This window comes from Thunnus thynnus, chromosome 4, assembly GCF_963924715.1.
Source record: "Thunnus thynnus chromosome 4, fThuThy2.1, whole genome shotgun sequence".
Lineage (NCBI taxonomy): Eukaryota > Metazoa > Chordata > Actinopteri > Scombriformes > Scombridae > Thunnus > Thunnus thynnus.
This window is the reverse complement of record NC_089520.1, coordinates 17,735,237-17,755,049: the sequence shown is the minus strand read 5'-3', so window position 1 is coordinate 17,755,049 and position 19,813 is coordinate 17,735,237. Positions and strand designations below refer to the sequence as shown.

General features: G+C 42.2%; 1 protein-coding gene and 1 long non-coding RNA gene across 3 annotated transcripts in view; one reads left to right on the top strand and one right to left on the bottom strand.

The window, feature by feature from the left end:
- sema3fa (sema domain, immunoglobulin domain (Ig), short basic domain, secreted, (semaphorin) 3Fa) overlaps positions 1 to 19,813 on the top strand; it is a 48,871-nt gene that overhangs the window by 16,752 nt on the left and 12,306 nt on the right. The window contains exons 3-8 of one of the 2 annotated variants that reach the window (XM_067587089.1): positions 12,336 to 12,496; positions 12,585 to 12,647; positions 15,303 to 15,422; positions 16,921 to 17,010; positions 18,052 to 18,145; positions 19,484 to 19,603. In XM_067587089.1, coding sequence (XP_067443190.1) covers positions 12,336 to 12,496; positions 12,585 to 12,647; positions 15,303 to 15,422; positions 16,921 to 17,010; positions 18,052 to 18,145; positions 19,484 to 19,603 — 648 coding nt within the window. The remainder of the gene's footprint in view (positions 1 to 12,335; positions 12,497 to 12,584; positions 12,648 to 15,302; positions 15,423 to 16,920; positions 17,011 to 18,051; positions 18,146 to 19,483; positions 19,604 to 19,813) is intronic. The other variant, XM_067587090.1, reaches the window with a different exon arrangement.
- On the bottom strand, positions 8,744 to 10,420 carry LOC137182258 (uncharacterized). The gene is made up of 3 exons (XR_010928292.1): positions 9,856 to 10,420; positions 9,387 to 9,754; positions 8,744 to 9,166 (listed from the first exon to the last, which is right to left on the bottom strand). It is a non-coding gene; the product is annotated as an uncharacterized lncRNA (long non-coding RNA).

Below are 19,813 nucleotides of genomic sequence, written 5' to 3'. Positions count from 1 at the left end.
TTCACAGAGAGACCCTCTGGCATAGAAACAAGACAGGTGGCATGGGATGATAGAATTGCAAAAGTAAAAAAAAAGAAGCAATGAAATATTTTGGCATCTTGTGAAAGCTACAAGATCTGTGCATCACTGGAACAAGGATGTGACTTTATATTCTCTTTTTTTTACTGTCCTTACAGTTTAGAAATATGTCCCCAAACCCAACTATTTCCATAACAATGTTCTTTAGCATTCCCACATTCCTTTGTGCCACCCTTCCCCCACTTCTGCTCCTTCTCCCCTTTCGCTTCAACTCCCTCCCATCCCACCACTATCATATTCATCATACAGCCACTCTTTACTAAGAAAAGATGAATGCCCTTGACTGACGGTCATCGTCCCCCACTTTGTTTCTCCACTCTTCTCCTCCCATTTTATGCCAAAGCAAAGCAGACACACAGACAGTAAATGGACACGTTAACATGGATGCTCTGTCACTCACAGCATCCAGTCAGCTAATTCTCACCAGTTGGTCTTCCTACTTTCTTCTCCTCCCACAGCACTCATCAAACTTTCCTGCTGTGTTCCATTGAATGTTTGGATCAAATCTCTCTGTGTGTGAATGTGTTTGTGTCTGTTTTTTGTGTGGATATTAATTTGAGGATGTATTAGATGCCCCTCCCGTGCTTGCAAATGTACAAAAATAAAAACAGTCACTGTTGAAAGGGAGACAAAGAAAGATGGTTGTCATGAGAAGAGGCAGTGAGATTCTAGCCTCCAAAGAATCACTAAAGAGACGACTACTGGATCGCAGACATACAGAACAACAGTCTCATAGACACACAAATAAAGCTGCTGCTTCGTTTTGGCCTGTTCTGGGAAGGATTCAGTGATAGAGGAGACTTAGTGTAAGCAGCACTAGTGTCGGGCCCAAATCCAAGAAATGAAACATTTGTGGGGCTCAAGCTGCTCTCACCCAGGCCATAAGAAGTGAACATAATATTGTTCCTGGGCTGCTCCCAAGAAATAACAGCTCAGGAGTTACCTGTAATAACTTGTAAAGGGAATATCGGTGTGTTTTTGTTTGAGAATATACTCAGAAACTGTCTGAGGACGCTGCTGGTTAATTTGTTTTTCTGCAAGCTTGTGGTTGCAGAGCTTAAAAGACGGGAAAGGCAGAGTTTGTGCTCCCAGTGTAATTACCCTAAGAATCATCTGCTGAGGTCAATGCCATATTGATCTGTTGGTTCACTGCTGCACAACCGCCCAGTAATGGAATGGATTACTAGAGGAATGTTATGTTTGATCTGTTTGCAAAGAACTTCTCTTGAGACAGTGTGTTTTGAAGAATCTTGATCTTCTACAGGATGTCCATGTGTCAGTCAACCAGGATTTGTAGTGGCAGCTACTGGACAAAATATATATATTTTATTTGATATCTCTTTAGTACTTGTCAGAGCAGAAATTATGTTTTGAGACAAATATTCTCCAAAGGTTTCATTTCACCTCAAAAAGCAGCACACACCGTAGAAAAAAATTGGAAGGATATTTCTTTAGGAGGTAAATTGAGCTGGTTTGAAAAGGACATTGGTGTCTGGTGGGTTTGCATGCCTGTCTCAGTCTTTGTGGCAAAGCTTCCACTTGCAGTTAACTGAGCACAAAGCCTGTCAGACAAATGAGCAGGTTCTCACTGCAGACGTGACTCTGCCACCCCATCTGAGGACCACGCCACGCTGCTCAACAACCAGCCGCCTGATTGTTAAGCATTATCCGGTTGTCCCCTGCCTGTCATGTGGCATTAGTGCACGAGACTCGACCCGGGGTCTGCGCTGACACGTACCTGGTCGGGGGTAACCCTGCCTTTGTCTAGCAGCAACGTGGGGTCAAGAGGGTGTATGCAGCAGCAGGGCATGTGGTATTATGTGGACCGTGCAGAGGCAGATGGGCTTCTGGCACTCGCCCATTAGTGGCTTGTAGTATAACTTCACAGATGTTGGTGACCCCAGAGCTCGACTGACTGCCCTGGCTGGCTATTTGGGACCAAGGGCAGGTTTATATTCACATTAAAGACCTCTAATTGACCATCTCATTTCACGCTGGATTCAGGATAAGACTCATACAAAGCATGTCCTGAGTAATGCAGTGCATTGAACAATGGCTACCAGCTGAGCTCATGAAGTACATTTCCATCCATCTGTTTTAATGCACATTTTTAATATCTGCATTGCAGCTATTAAAAATATCTGCATGAAATACCGTAAATTCTAAAAGATAAGGCAAAAAAAGTTATTCCGGTCTCTTCAGGTGGCCTGGTAGCTTAGGACGCATAATATGCAACATCCCCAGTTCAGCATCATGTCTGGGGTGGCGGACAAAAACACCACACGGTCTGAGCGGACACAAGAGTCATTTATTAAAATAACATACAGTAAATGCCATCTTAGCTGGGAAACAGCAATGAAGCGCCATAATTTATCAGTTATTGGACCTGGTTTTAATATGTCATGTCTCATCCTCTTGAGTAATGTTGCGCATTAACTGATGGAACCACACAACCACAAGCATTTTATTTTAACTTTCCGAAATGTGCTTAAAACTCGAACAGCGTTTCGTGGGAACCATAATTGTTGAATCTCATTAGACATGTCACTTCTCACAATCCTCTTTCTTCATGCTGTAGTGAAATACTTAATGGATGAAGTGTGAGGCTGACAGTCATAGCTTAATACATCATCACTGCACACATCATGCATGCATTTTCCCCCATCACCCTAGTTCTTCCACCTGTGGCATGCTGGGTGCTAAAGAAAGGAGCGAAGGAATCAACAGAAAAAGGCATGTGTTATCTCAATGGGTTGGTATGCAGACAGTGGGTAGAAGATGCTGGCAGGATCAGACAAGCCAACGAAAAGGAAATGTGTCATAGGAAAGACGAAGGTGATGAATCAAAACAGCATTAACTGGGCGTTGAGAGGGAGATTTAAGATAGATCAGTAAAGCTGCCATGAAAACAACATTAAAGAATCTGCAGAAGAATCTGGCAGAAATGTTCAAACAGTCTGAGGAGGTTGATGCAGGACAGGAAAATGATAACTGATATTGAGATATTTGTTTCCTCATCACTCCTCACTGAGAGATAAGTATGTTTTATTTTGTCATCCAAAATAATGGCTGATTGAAATGACTAAATGTAAGATAATGTTTTGGCCTGTTGAACATTGGAGAGCTTTTTGAGTGCAGACACATCGCAATATCAGATGTTGTTAAACATTATCTGGATGAGTAATAATTGGAGGATTGGACCCTTGAAACATAGCCTAAGCCATGGACATGGTGAAAAGAAACAGTCATGAGTGTCAGTAGGAAACAGGGAATGAACAGCACTCTCCCATGTCATTCAACACTTGAACACTGTTCACACTGTTGTTCAACCCATCAACCCAGACCTTGTCCTTCTGCAAACTTTGTGGATTTCAATGTCACACTGTTTCCTCCTTTACTCCCAACGAAAAGAGTTCCCACAGCAGCTAAAGAGCTTTGTCACTCGAATATAAACATGTCACTTTTGTGCATTTGCTCTACTGATCGTGTCGTTTTCGTTGTGAGGACAGTCTGTCCAGGGTACGTACCATTAATGCTGCATTAGCACTGCAGAGGCATAACTAACACTCCCTCCCTCCTTTGGACAGTTTGCCCCCATTCCATCTCAGAGAAGATTTCCAGAGCATCTAAAACAGTACCATCAGGTTACAGTTCCATCCCCAAGACCATTAGACTCCTCAAAACTCCCTTCCATTACTGCTTTAACTTGAACCTAACAGGCCTGGTCTGGACTGCTTCTTCCAGCCTACTAGCACATGCCACTTCATACATCTGCTGAATGAACTTTTGTGCTTTTTGCACCTCCAGCAGCATCTCAGTGTCTGAGTTTTCCTTGCAGCTTTTGATGCATCAACTACCAGATTCCTCCAAACCAAAGAAGCCAAAAGAACAGTCCTGTAACGTTTTAATCATTAGTGATGATCTAGTGATGCAGTAAAAACTCTACATATAACTTCTTAAGTTCAGGTATGTGCTGTGCTGCTTAACTTGTGAATTGCGATGTTTATAATAGAGGAATATTTATGTGCTATCTGTATGTATATTAGCACTTGACCACTTAATCTTGCTTGCTCATTAGCCTTCCATTCGTCTCTTTTTCCACTCCTGCTCTACCTAAGCTGGCAGCCGAGGTCTCAATCAGTGTTTTGTGTGTATTTGGGCACACAATAAGGGTATTTTGTCCTCTGTCCAACTCATGATTAGAATACAAGTTAGAGAACCCTTTGTGAGCAGTGTTTTTTGCCCCTCCAGAAGCAGTAGAGGCGATCTCAGCCTCTCGGTATTGGCTATATAGAGGAGCTCTCTCAGAGTTCGACTCAGAGTTTCCATGGCTCTCTCCTGCCTGCTTTGATAAATGGAAGTTCTTAGGTTCGCTGTCAGGCTCCTCTCCCCTTGGGACTCCTCCCTCCAATCTCCCTCCAATCTCCCTCCTCTACCACACCATTTGCTGTTGTGGGTGAAAAATGACCACAGGGAATTTAGTAGATTCTCAGTGCTGGACTGGAGAGTGGAACACCCAGAGAGGGTAGAGGTGGCTGTTGTCCCCAGTGGACTCTGAGTCAACACTTGCTGCTAATGGTCTCTCTAAATTTACCTCCTAATTACCCCCCTCTCATTGCCCCCAGCTAGCAACACACTGGCCATGACCTTGATACACGAGCAAATAAGAGGGCACGCTTAAAATTGAGCTTTGTTCAGGTCTGGTTAGAATCAGTGGGGAGAAACTGATTCATCGACAACTTGGCTCTGTTTGGGACTAATTTTAACGGTCCCAATCCGAAGAGAGGATTAGGAGAAATCGATAAATAAAAATGAACAGATCCCTCTGAGGAACCATTGTGCATCTGGGTGTGTGTTGGTGCAGCTGACAGAGAGGGAGAGTGTTTGTTCTAAGTGCCAGGTCAGAGGTCAGCGAGGGAGAGGAGGGATTTTTCATTCATTCACACTAGCTCTGTCTCATTATTCAGCCCTTCCTATAATCCTTCTAACCTGCGTTGTCACCACTGACCACCGCCGCCGCCCTGACCAGCCCGCTGCAAGCAACAGCACAGCTACAACAACAAACACAGCTTCATCATCATTACAGCGGCTTGCAGCATCTGCATGACCCCAGTTCCAGACATACACATAAACACTTGTGCTTACAACAGCCAGCCACGGGCCCAGACAGCGCCTTGGCATTGAGCGTTTTGTAAACAACATAAAGTACCAACCCATGTTTTTCATGTTCTCCAAAATCCAAAGATTAGTGTAAAGGAGAAAAAGAGTCAGGCAGAGGAGCGCACTGATATCTTAAGAGGCAGGGCCATGTCGTTCTTATGTTTCTCGGAAAATCCAACTTTTTTTTCAGTATACTTGGATAAATTATATACATTTTATGAATTTTTATGAACATATCCCACTACACTTGGTTATGTGTAACAGAGCAGAAAACAGGATTATGAAGAGTCAACAGTGAATGTATCTCAACTGTTTAGACTTTCTTTTTTTTTAAACAGCTGCAACTGCAACATCGTCCTTTCTTAGGAAGTGCATTTTCTCTTCTCTCCCTGCTCTCCTCAAACATCTCTCCCCAGTATCCTCATGACCACCCTTCTGTCTCCTGACCCGGCTTAGCTCCTGATTATGCTGAAGTGTGTAAAGGGGCCAGGATGAGCTTTCACCTTCAGACCCCTCATGACCTCTAACCTTTCACCTGCGGCCCTGCAAGGCCATTTAGGGCAGCTGTCCATGGCAGTGTGTGTTGAAAGAAAAGCATGAACGCCTAGTCAGTCACACTGCATTGGTGTATGCTGGGTCTTATTTTGAATATCTATCCAAAGTGGCATGCACAAAAATTAAGAATAGTTTTCATAATTTGTTACTGAAAGTTGAAAATGAAGAATAATAAGTCCTTATTGTTAATCATTTTTTATAAAGGATGGAAAGCCAGCAGAAAAGTATTGTTCTTGCTGCACTTAATCTCCTTGTATCCTGTTCTGATTGCTATATGTACAGTATAATGGGAACTTAATGAAGGTTGGGTTTGCAGACCAGAGACAGAGGAATAAGGAAACTAAATGACCTTTCCTGTCAGTTGAGCCAGCGATCCTCCTCAACTCCCTCGTGCTTTAATTAACCTTTCCTGTCATCCGAAACAGCAGAAATAGATTTGTTATAATCTCTTCGTTTCCACTCAGGAAGTGAACTCACTACTTAAATCAATCTTTCTCTGCTCTTGATTTGTGCGGTGGAAGACAGGTGTCCCTGATTTGATGTGAGGATCAGAGAGCTCTACTTCTATTTCTATGTACACACACACACACATACACAGTGTATCAGTGGCAGACAAGCGTGAAGAGCATCTGAGTGACAGCATCCGGAAGCTCAGAGATAAGACGTAATCTGGTGCCAATTATTTCTCCTTGACAGGCGCAGGTAAGCAGCAATCAGCTCCAGTGACATGTGTTCTGAGTCAATAGTCCTGGCCCTAGTGAGAGCCTGATTATGAGGTGCTGAACGGAGGCAAACACAAAGCTGCGACAGGTTGGGCTGATAAGGCTTCCCGTTGCTGTTCAGCCCCTCTGATATCCACGATGACCTCTCTGTCCTGTGCACTAACACTTACAAAGATACACCGGCCTCAGATATTCAACACACACTTGGCATTTGCACTGAACACACATGTGCTTTTAATCTTTGTATGCATTTACAGAACACAGAGAAATCAAGAGGTCCTTATACGGAAATGACAGAACATTTTAATAATGCCTTCCAAAAAAACCCATGTGACCATTTCAAAGAAGACTCATGAGCATTTTCTGATCTGCCACCTCTGTGTAGACCACGTAAAATCCTGCTTTCTTGCCGAGAGTTACAGTAGATTAGAAGATCAATACCACTTTCATGTCTGTATATGTGAAGATACAACCAGCAGCAAGTTTGCTTAGCTAAGCACAAAGACTAGAAACGTTAAATCAGGTAGCCTGGCTCTGTCCATAGGTAAGATATAAGATAGATATAACATGTTTATTTGTGAGCTTTGGGGATAGTATTTTGTTAGAGCCTGGATAGCTGTTTCCCATTGTATCCTGTCTTTATGCTAAGCGAAGCTAAACAACTGCTGGCAGGAGCTTCAACATTACGGTCCAGACATGAGAGTGCTATTCTTATTCTCATCTAACTCCAATTCTTTGAAAGAAACCAATGTTGACTGTTGTTAGGAGACAGACCATAATCACAGTCTCCAATTTCAAAGTCATATGCTTTATTGACCCAACCATTTACCCTGACCTCCTTCCTAAGTGGTTTTGCAATAGTATAACAACATTAGGCCTATGTTACTTGTGCTACAAAGAAACATTGTTGATTGCAGAGCCATTGGGGAAACTTGTCAGGAAAACACAAATATAGGTCAGTATTGAGCGTCTGACTGTCCTTTTTCTGGTGAGGACAGTCTCAATATAAACACATGTGTCCTTCACTTGATAAAGGAAATCCATTTAGGGACACATCCTGCACGCACGACTGCAGACAAGCTGCAGCAAGGTGAGGCCACACCTCTACTTTATGAGAATGTGAACATGAGTAGATCGGGGGATTTCAGACAACATGCCGGGGATGCCTGGGCAGGTATGTGGGATTTTTTGCTACCTGCTTCCCTCAAACCCCCCGTTTGTCTTTCAACCAAACACACACATACAGTACACACTCTGGCGGGCAGTCGCAGGGCAGGGGAAGCAAGGGGGAGATTTGTTAGGCTGATAGTGACATGAAAAGAAGTGCTAGCGGTGTCTGGGAGCTGCGTCTTTCGTTGTCTCCTTACTCATACAAAATAGGGGTCACTTATATGCCTTTGAGGGTGACCAAGGAAAACCACACCATGTTGCAAAGCCTGGCCAATGAGCTACATACCTCGGATACAGAACAGAGCAGAGAGTGACCACAGTGCAGAGGGATCACATCAGCAGGTGGACAGACTACAGGCTCAGTTTACCAGCAGATGTCATTCACATTGTGGGAGAGTAATAGGAACAGATTGGGTTTTCTCCAACAAAAAGGATCTTTACCAAGGGCACCAAACTAAAGACCATTCCACATGCGTACATGAGAAAGGAAAGAGTTTAGCTCTGTCTGCCTGCGTGTCTGGTAATGATTACAAAGATCTTGCTGGGAAACTCTGTGATACACACCAGATCCTGTGGTCTTTATAGTCAGACACTTGCGCCCTATCATTGCTGAATTTACCAGTTGGTTGTAAATTCAACAGCTTAACATGATGTCAAGGCTGTATTTTGTTTTGTAACATTTTTCTTGGCTTCAGAGGCATGGGCTATAAAGGCTGAGCTGCAACAGACAGGAATGTTTCCGAGAAGACGAATTTGTGCTGACGATACAGCGTATGAGTGCTTTGAGGTGGACTGTTATCATACCTTAGTCCTTATCTCACCACGCTACAGGCATTATTTCAAAGAAAATCTGTTTTCGCATGTCTCCTCTCGCAAAGATGTAATATTTCCCCTGACTGTAAGATCTGCACTTGATTTTCACAGATTCAGATGGCAAGATGAACCTTTTTTAGTGTCTTTGTATTTTAGCTGAAGGGACATCTAGTCTTTATGTAGGTTTGGATGTGAAATGTGCTCTGGAATGAGTACAATGTGACATCCAGTTCTGGTTGGCACTTGTAAGCTAAGCATGTGCATACATGCATCCCCCTGTGACTGTTTTTACACTTTAGGCAGGCCTTGTTCCTGTGATTACCAGTACAATACAATTAGTTATCAGAAATATGCAGACTTCCATGAAAAGATGGTTTCTTTTTCTTCCTTTTCATATAATTATTTATCAGAAACAACCAAAAACCGTTTGTGTCAGTGTTGTCTCAGTTAGCTGTGTGTTTTAAGATAGCTGTTTAATGATTAAAAGATGTCCAAACCGCAATTGTATATAATTCCCAGCTTGCAAATTTGGAGTGTCTCACACAATTTATTCCAACATAATTTAGAACTCGAACGTGTGTTTGTTAGCATTCAATTTTGATAGAGAGTTGACAATCCTTTGGTCTTCATGTCCTGCTGGTTTTGGGTTTTCATGATCCATGTGGCCCCTGTGAGATAAGGATAAAATTAGTGATCCAGAAAGTAACACTGACAGGACACTAGAAGAGAGGGAGAAAAATGACAGGCTGTCAGATGCTTGAAGTCAGTTGATGTTAACCGATAATGTGTTTTGATTGATGTTTATTTGTAATGTTGTAGGTTATCTGTCTGTCTTCCTGTCTCGTCTGTCTGTCTCTCCACTGTCGTTGAACTTTGCGGTGACCTAACCTCCGTCGGACTTGTGACAGCCAGTCAGCTCCAGCGGGCTCCCGTTCAGATGCCCCTGAGTGTGAATCTGAGTGCAGAGGTGATAAATATGGGATGTCAGCTGGTGTCCCTGAAGCTCCGGTATCGTTCGACTGCTGGGCCTGTCGAAGCAGCGAGCTGGCTGAATGTGCAGTTGACAACCAGACAAGGATGGAAAACGAGCCGTGATGGAGGATAGGAAGAGTGGAGATGTACTGTTTTGAGATGTGTGTGTGTGTGTGTGTGTAGATGCTTAACATGGGGTGTCAAGTGGGCCGGTGATTCATCATCAGGTTGCTGTCACCACCTGCAGCTATATGTCCTCACTTTACATGCAATAGGAGATATGCCTGAAATCAATATCAATTAAAGTTATAATCCCTAAGATTTTCTTCATCATGTCATCTGCAATTTGATTAAATGCTGCACACTGTGTGAGAAGTTTTCTTACAGTAAACGTGCTGAGGAGTTGGAGATGTGCAGCCTGTCGCCTGCAGCTCTTCATCTAACACTTGCTCACTGTGGCTGCTCCTTCTTCTTCCATTTATCACTTCAGTCCCTTGTGCGTTAAGGCAATTTGAATGATGAACATCACCACCAACAATGCTGCTACATTGTAGACTATTATAAATTAAAATTGATCTTCAATGCAGATAAGCAAACAGAAAGACAAAAAGTAATTTTCTTATTTTTTAGTCAAACATTTGGTTGGACTCATTACTTTTGATAGGACAGAATATTTTGTTAAACAATAACAAGATATGGTTGCCACGATACAATTCCACTGAAAGTCAATAAACGCTGAGGACTACTATAAATCTGTCCATGAGATTGAGAACACACGTATTAAAGCATATGTGTTTGGAAGCAACTTCTGAGAATTACTTGGGTGACAGCCATGTCTCTTCCTATTTACTACCTTATCCACCTCACTTCATGCTGTGATGCTGCACCATGACGGGAGCATTTCACAGTTCCTGAAGGATCCCAGCGCACCAGCAGCTGAAAAGCTTCCTGGCAGAGGATTCATGTCAGTATTTCAACATGTTCTTTGCAGGTGGAAGATGTTGTGCTGTCTTTTATTTCAAGTAAAGTAACAAGACGTTCTGCATCCTCCCGGTCGAGGAAGGTAGTTATAGCTGTTGTAGGGGGTCTTATTCATCATCAGTGAGTCTCAGACTTGGCTACAGAGAACAGTAGGGGCGTTTGTCTGGTCTCATTGAAGTAGAACATGAACAGGTCCTCTATCTGGTCCTCTGGTGGTTTTCTCTGCAAATAGAACGGCACAAGTGCAGGCTCAACTTTCTCAAGCTCCACTTTCCCAAGCGTAGTTTGAAAAGGAGCAATAGAAAGAGTGAGACCTCCTATCAGATTCACTAACAGCTCGGGAGGTAATGGGAGGACCGGGAGAAAAAGCTGTTTTCCGTACACCAGATCTCCACTTATCTCCTCTCACACCCCGGTTGTAACTTATACTCACACTCACACACCAGTGGGTTTGCCCAGAGCAGTATGTGAGCCATTTGAGAGCAGTTTTTTATTCCAGAATAGTTTTAACGGTGATACGGAGGGATGGATGTTGCAGTGTTATGTGTGATATGATAAGACACTAAGCCAGGGAGTGGTCAGTGTGGTCCCTGCTGCTCTTTTTTGGCACAGAGCTGGCTTTCTGTAAAGAGTCAGCATTATGTCACTGCAGCTCAGGATACCAGTCACAGTCCGGCATAGAGCGACCCAGTGTGGAAAACTAGCCAAAATGAAGGGTCATTTAGAGTTTTGTTGACTCTTTACAGCGGCCAAACAGCAATGAGTGATGTATGTCTCCCTGATTTTGTCAAATACAGTAAAATTATATTAACTATATCAACTGTCATAATCATAAAGAGAAGATTCAACTGAAAATGTGCCAAATAGCAGCATCCAGCTTGCCCTCACCCGGCTGTCCAGGCAGATAAGGACTACATAGGATAAACAAAAGAGAAGAGCTCAAGAGAGCTCTCTCACTTTTTACTTGCACTAATATTGAGTTTTGCTCTTTATATTCAAGTTAATCATTGTCCCTCATTAAATAAAAATTTGTTTTCACGGCTGTGTTGGTTTCTCAGTGGGAAGTCGACCTTAGATTATACTGTGTAGGGTTGAGGAATATATGAGCTGTCCTTACTATAGTGTTTATAGAACCGTGTAAGATTTTATTCATTGTAGTTGTTGTTTTTGCACTGAAGTGGCTTGCACATCCTCAGAAGCTTTATATGTATGATGTGATTTGGTTTAGTCTTTAAGCTCTGAAGAAACGTCAGCTTATGGAATAAAGTCTACTCTGCATAACCGTCAAACTGCTCCTACCTCTTTGCAAGTTTTTATGCTTGTTCGCTGCCTACAGTCATCAAAAACAGTATTTTTTTATTTATTTGCTGTTAATTTAAAGAAAAAATCCTTTCGACTATGTTTTAAAGGTATCTATTTCTTGCATCTGTCTTTTATGTGCATTTTTCATCTTTATGTGAGATATGTTGTATTGCATCCTTTGTCGTAAATGTAGTCTATGAATTAAGTTTGCTGTAGAGAAAAAAAAGGAATTAACAGCTTTTTTAAATTAATTTAGGAGAGTCTGAGGCACATCATTAGCATCATGCCATCATCATTAGCATTATGTGTGTGTGACTGTGTATGTGTGCGCACGTGCATGGGGGGTGGTACAGATTTGTAAAGTAAATGGAGAGAAGATCAACTCTAGAAAAGGAAAGTAAGAAAACAACCTTGGCAAACCAAAGGGCATCTCTGTGCCAAAAAAGAGCAGCCTACGCACATCTCCTGTGACCACGTCTGTGGTTTGTGTTTCCCAGTTTCATTGTGTGGTTTTCTACTACAGTATTATCCACACAGCTTGAACAAAACCATTTATTTCCCAGTCTTTTTCCTTCTTTACAGAGTTAAAGTCTACCGGAACTGCTCATCACTTCTCCTTTTTGCTGAACTCGACCGACTATCGGATCCTTCGCATGGATGAGGACCACGACCGCATGTATGTGGGCAGCAAAGATTACATCCTGTCTCTGGATCTGCATGACATCAACAAGGAGCCACTGATAGTAAGAAATGTCACGCACAAACATTAAGCTGGATGAGCTCAACACAAGTTCTGCATCTAACCAGCTTGTTGATCTCTCTCCCTGTCAGATCCACTGGCCTGTTGCCCCCCAGAGGAAGACTGAATGTGTCTTATCAGGAAAAGACACCAATGTAAGTATTCAAAGAACATAATATGAAAGTTAAAGTAGAGCTGAAATGATTAGTTGATCCATTCCAGAGAAAATTATTTGTCACGGTCCTGGTACTGTGCATGCTGGCTCACTGGGACACTTGAATACAACAGAGACATCGTTAATGGTCATAGTTCCACCTGTGCTTTTCCTAGTATGACAAAAAAATGTCTGCTGTGATAAAGGTTCATTCACAGTTCTATGCTTGTAATCTTGCAACTGTATTAAAGATTTTAATGCAAGTTTGCATATAGTTCATTAGCTCTCCACAGATTCCTATCATTCATTAAAAACACAACTGACCTGCTGCACATTTAAACATCATTTTATCCTGTGATACCCTGGTGCAAAATCATGAGTACGGCTTTTTGGCAACACTTGAGATTTGAATATGACACTGGGGTCAATGGAAGACATTTTCATGCTTCTTCCAATGTGTCACTGGCTGTGAAGCTCTTATTTACCGTCTCTGCATCCCTGATTGCTGATTGCATACAGCTGCCACCAATTAAGCTCAAGCAGGAACTTGGAACGTGCAACACGCAAATAGTCCTTATTGAATGCTGGAAATATATTTCATGCACAAACATATGTATATTACAGATATTTCTATTAGATTTTTTTAACATAATCTAATTATCTTTTTCCATAATAATTATTTTATTCTTTGTTGTCCAGACAAGCAGACAAAATGCATTAGCCACTGGAAGCTGCAGGCCTGTCTGAAGTGTTAATACGATTCAGACATTCAAACACAAGGATGTGATGGAGACTCATGATTGAAATTCATATAAAAACCAGATCCTTTTGATTTTGTTCACACATGCAGACGCCACCCACCCCCCCCACCCCCCACCCCCCACCCTCAACCCCCTCCAGAAAAAAAACACACATACACACTCATCTCACCCATGTTAGGGGTGAGTGCTGGCAGAAGCGGTGAGCACAGAGGGAGTGATGAGGCTCTAGCTAATAACCCTGTTGGTAGAGAGCGCAGGCTGCTGTTTATCCAACTGGAATGTTCATTTATGCGTGTTTGGTGACCCGCGCCTCTCACCGCCTCTGGCTACATCGGATCGGCCTCTGTATGTTCGTATGTGCACGTATGAGCTTCTCTATGTGTGTCAGAGGTGGGTTTGAAATTTCATCACTAAAATAAGAAATAAAAATTGGCTACCGGGAGACAACTTGGCAATGCCGGCCGCTCTTTAGGGAATGACAGATGATGACAATTCAAAAGCAATTCAGAGGGGATGTCGGTTCAGGCAGGAGGTCAAAGGCAATCATACCCACTGTGCTTTCTGTGGGGGAGCACAACTGTGCACTGAATAATGCACACAGCCCCACACGCGTAAACACACACACAAAAACACATCCTCTGAAACCTCTGACTTGTGCATCTGTCGTGTTGCTAAGATCTGCCAAAATCTCTCATGCCCCCCCCCCACCCCCACCCATCCCGCATACAATCTTTTTCTATGCTTGGTACATCCTTTCTTTTTTCGCCAGCTGTCACTAGCAGCCGACATGATGGACAAATCTGAACAGATATCATCAGCCTGTACATTTCTGTATTTAGAGTTTTGGTTTGGGTGGATTGAGACCATGAAGGCAGACAGCTGGCCAGACAAATAGAGATTAGAAAGCCGCAGACCTCGAAAGCAAAGAGCTGCTTTCACCAGTAGCACCTCTTTGTCTGCACTCCGAAAAAAAAAAAAAGAAAGTGTTGTGGTGGCACTATTATTGTCCTACCACTCAAATCATTTAAATTCTAAATAAACCACATCAGTGTTGAGATTTAAAGGAACAATGTGTAGAATTTACAGTGGGCACGAAACACGAAAGGCCCTCTCTAGAGCCAGTGTTTGGTTTGTCTGTTCTGGGCTACTGTAGAAACATGGCAGTGCAACATGGTGGGCTCTGTGGAAGAGGACCTGCTGTATATATAAAGGGCTCATTCTAAGGTAACAAAAACACAATGATTCTTATTTTCAGATGATTATACGTTAATGAAAACATACTTATGAATGTTATATTCCACTTCTGCCAAGTCCGTTCCGCTAAATGCCACTAAATTCCACACACTGCACCTCTAAGAAGCTGACAGTAACAAGCATGTCTTTATGTTTTCTTCTAAAAAATAAAAAAAAATAAAAAACCCTAACTGGATTTTGTAAAAAAACAGAATTTTGTCTCAACACTCTTGTTTGGTCTAACCAAAATGTTTTCGAGTTGTTATGTGTGACAGAACATTGAATCCCTTAGACCCTCAGACCCATAGCAAACACTCTTCACAGCTCAGATGCACTGCTTTTCTTGGTTTCTGCCGCACAGTTATGGTGTTTGGAAACATTTTCCCACTGACAGTGTGGTCTGATCTGAAGCCTGGGCCAGGCTGACACACAGAGCCAGAGAACAGAGCTGCCAAACACAAGCCAGCCAACAGCGGAAATGATAGATGTGATGGTTTTAAGCCAGGCAGAGGGGTTATTAACCATCAGTGGGGCATTATGTATTATGTAACCATTTTTTTCCCATTACATTTTAATGATCAGATTTTTTTTTTTTATTTATTTGAGGAACCTGAAGAGAAAAGACTTTTAATGCTGTTGAGTTTTGTTGTGCTCTACCTCAGGGGGAATGCGGTAACTTCATCCGTCTGATCGAGCCGTGGAACCGGACCCACCTGTATGTGTGTGGAACAGGAGCGTACAACCCCATCTGCACCTATGTGGACCGAGGACGCAGGTCACAGGTAACCAAAGACACAGCCGGGCAGCCGTGGAGACATTTTGACCTTTTACTCTGCACGTCTTTTTAAGAACCATATCTGTCAATCAGTCTCAGGTCAGAGAACCTCCTTGTGCTCTTGCTCCTCAGTTTCATGGGCTCTGCTTTTCTTCCATCATTTTCTGCCTCTTAGTGTTCATCGATTTGCGCTGTTTCACGGTCTGGAGGACTCAAAGAAGAAAAAAAAAAAAAAAGCTCATGGCCAGTGCTCTCAAGATCTCCATTATTATTGCAAAATTGCTGTCGGTGAGGTACCTAACTGCCACCGCTCACAGACCGTTGAGGCACCAATCTTCTCTCACCACTGGGAATAGCACGTTGACAGTATATCGAATACCGCCGTGTTCCCTCCTTGTAGTCCTCCCTCCCCCCTCACCTGTTTATACACAGCAGAGCCTGTGGTCTGTCTTTCTGTCTGGCTGAGAGCCTCTGAAAGGCCATCATTACTGATGGAGTCTCTCATCCATCATCAGCCTTGTAGCTCACCCCTCCCTCCCACCCTCCGTCCCTTCCTTCATCCCTCCCTCGCTCCAGCACGATGGCCACGCAGAGCTGCAGCAGCTGCCGGCCGGGCTAGTCCACACACTTACATTCACTGCTCTGCCTGTTTAGTCTCACTGTTCAAATGGGAGGGTTCAGATTTCAATGTAAAGGTCAGTCCGCCTCTTGTCATTCAGCTTCTCCCCTAAGGCCCAAAAGCTATGTTACTTCACGCTGTAAAGATTTTCCCCAGTAAGTGTGGATGTAAATAGAAACCGTTCGTTCGGAAATTCTTCCACTTGTTACACGAAGGGCTTCACACATTTTTAGTCCTCAATAAACTCTCAACTTTCCCCTTTAACTGCAGACTTTTTCCTTATAACTGCATCACTTTTTGTGCCTTTTTGCTGCTGTTTCAGAGCTTCCTTTGCAGTTTCTGTCAACTTGTCAAGTTCAACATCAAATTTCTACAGATTTTGGAAAAATAATATTTAGTTTAGGAGTTTTCTTTGTTCATGTAGGTTGAAGATTGATAATAATGATCTTACTCTGTGAAACACTCTCTTTGATATTACAATAATTGTTAAAACTTGTCTATTGGTCACTTTATTAGACATTACTGGATGTACTGTAATGCATTTTATTGTATTTCCTCTTCTGTTTTCTTTCCTGGCACTGCATGTTTTCTGCATGGAGTTTGCAGCTGTGTTTGCATGATGATGAGTCTAATCCAACATGGTTACTAAATGTCTTCAGTCTACTTTGACCTTCACTTTGATCTACCTACATTTTCTCTTTTTTTTTTTTAGAATTCTTCGTCTTCGCCAAGTCTACTTTTTGCCTGTGGTCATTCTTTTTGCACTTTCCTTTTTTTTTTTACTTATCTCTTTATGTCATGGTCATCGTCAGGTTAATTTCACTTTGTTCTGGGCTGTCGAATGTCGGTAATGAGGTGGCCCAATGTGCCATGTCTCTGTTTTTAGGGGTCCCACTACCTACAGGCACCCCAAACTGGAGGGAGAACAAGTCGAGCAGCAGACTACAGTACTACATCAGAGCCTTTGGAGGCGAAGGTGGGCTGAAGGGAGTTTTGTAAAAGGCTCTTAAGTTTGATGCCCACCTGGAGAACATTTACAGTCTCAGTTGGAGTAGGGATAACATGGCTTTAAAAATATATATCTTGGGTTATTAAGGTGGCTAACTGAAATGCCGAGTCTTCAAACAACTCTACTGCCAAAATGTTCAACATGAATGTGGAAAACATGCTTCCTCCAGTAACACCCAGCACAAAAGAGTGCTTTGTAAATGTACTATTCTCATGCCAGTGGAGACTTAAATGCCTGCTTTCTGTTTTTCTTTTAAGAATACAATATGAAAATCTTTCAGTCAAAAGTTGTTATCACCTTGAGGTTGATTTATAGGTGTTTATACAGTTTTTTGGGGGGTTTTTTTCAAATCACCGCCAAATCATCATATTTTGGAGTCATACTATATCTTGTTACAAAAAAAAATATTCACGAGTGGGTTACAAATGCAGCTTTGACATTATTCTACTTTGCCGTACATATTTCCCACCTGTCATCAACCAGCTTTGAAGTACCCGACAAAATTCCATGTAGACACATACCCAGTGTTGACACAGATGTTCAAGATGTCCTCTTGCACTGTGGAATAATGAATTCTTCTACGAGCCACTAACATTACAGGCATGGTGGATGAGTTTTGGATTGCTCTCAGCATTTTCCTCCACCTCTCCATCTCACTGATAACTGGCTATGTGAGCTTTTTGTTCCCCTCAGCAGATCCAATAGTGCTGTGAGAGGGTGTGTTGTTCGCCTCACACCTCGTCATTGTTACCCTGTCTCCAAACTGATCACATTATTAGTTTGATTCTAATGTCGCATTTAAAACTGCCTTAACAACTAAGTATACTCAAAGTGCCTTGTACGTGCTGCATTCAAGGAATAACCCCACAACTCCCCCCAACCCCACACACACACACACACACACATGCATACACACACACACACACACACACATATAAATCTGTTACCAAATGAGAAAGAAAAGTAAGATGTTATTAATAATGTTTTCCTAATTCTTTACTGTAACAGGAATACATTTTCCGTCTTGAACCTGGTAAAGTGGATTCTGGGAAAGGAAAATGTCCTTATGACCCCAAACTTAACAGCGTCTCTGCTTTGATCAGTAAGTGCCTGCTTTTTTTTTTTTTTTTTTCCCTTCATACAACATGTACGGACAGCTTTAAATAGCTATCTGTGGAAAACAAAAGAGATCTGTCATACAGTGTGTCTTTAGTTTCCAGTCTGCATGCCCCAAAGGATTATTTGTTACCACATACAGTACTCTCTGTAAAATTCCAAAATATTAATTTCAAATATATCCTTTTTATAAGGAAAATAAAGTTTTCCACATAAAGAAAATCTTTAAAACACTTCAACTCCTCATCATATACAAGATCACACCACTGCATTATATAGCTGTAATTTTATTAATGTATCCACTTCTGTGGTCAGTCTGTTGTGTGCCCTCTCTTGTCAGTGGGTGGTCTTTTTGTTTGTCAGTGACCTCCTGCCCTGTGTGTGCGTGTGTGTGCATGTGTGTGTGCGTGTGTGTGTGAAGGAGACAGAGACCTCTTTTGCTACGCCATATCAGCTCAATACCAGCTGACCCGAGCAAAATTGTAACACCAAGAAAATCAGCTCCAGGTTGTCTTACATAACTGGAAAAGCAGTGAAATACCACGCGGACACAACAGAAGAAGCTGGAATTCCCCTTTTCTTTACACTTACTACTTAAACTGCCATCTCTCACTTTACCTCCTTAAAATTTCACTATAGGAGAATACTATTCTCTAGTACAATAGCCAGTGCAGACTCAGTTTTAACTTCTTCATGCATGGAAAATGGTGCAGGCTTTGCATCAGGAAGTATCTGTTATCAGACATGATGTCTTAGGTTTTACCCATCTAATTTTTATTTTAAAAATTTGAATTGATTATTGCACTAACAGGCCTGATGGGGGCACTATACTGAAGGCCTAATATTATGCTTTGGTTGACCACTAACCTCTACACCATGGCTCCAGCTGAAACTAAATTGACTGTGTAAATCCAGCTGTCCTTTCAAATTACACTGATTGCCCTCATAAGAATGATGAGTATGAAGTATGATTGCAATATAATTATGAGGTCAACATTTTTAACCTGAACGTGACATTTCAGACACCTCTGAACTGATGAGTGATTGAGTATGATGTATTTTGGCACTGTTTCTTTGTAAGACATTATAATCATCACAGAGAGTGAAATTTTCTAACGACTACAGCTGCTCTACATGCTATTCATGTGATTTAGATTAGATTTGAGGGACGATGATGCAACTTTTTAACAACTAGCCAAAGATGTATTTGGATCAGACTAGTAGACGACGTGTTCTTTACCTTTAAGCTGATTTTTTTTTTTTTTTTTCATCTGTCATGACTTCACCTCCACAACACCCTTCCTTCTCTCTCTGTGACTGACAGATGGAGAGCTGTATGCAGGAGTCTACATTGACTTCATGGGAACAGACTCTGCTATCTTCCGTACACTAGGGAAGCAGACAGCCATGAGGACTGATCAGTACAACTCCAGATGGTTAAATGGTAATGTCTCAACTCACGGCTCGTTCTGCAGCCACCACAATTTATTTCCAGACCTTTAATTTCTTTAATTTATTCCTCAGTTCCTGAAGTTCATTGCTGTAAAGTCTCCATATGTAACTTCGACGCCACTGTGCGCATCGTCCACTACTGGAGTCTTCTAGGAATTAGATTGTTGATCTTTCCAGTCTGCTCCACATGACCCAGTGATCA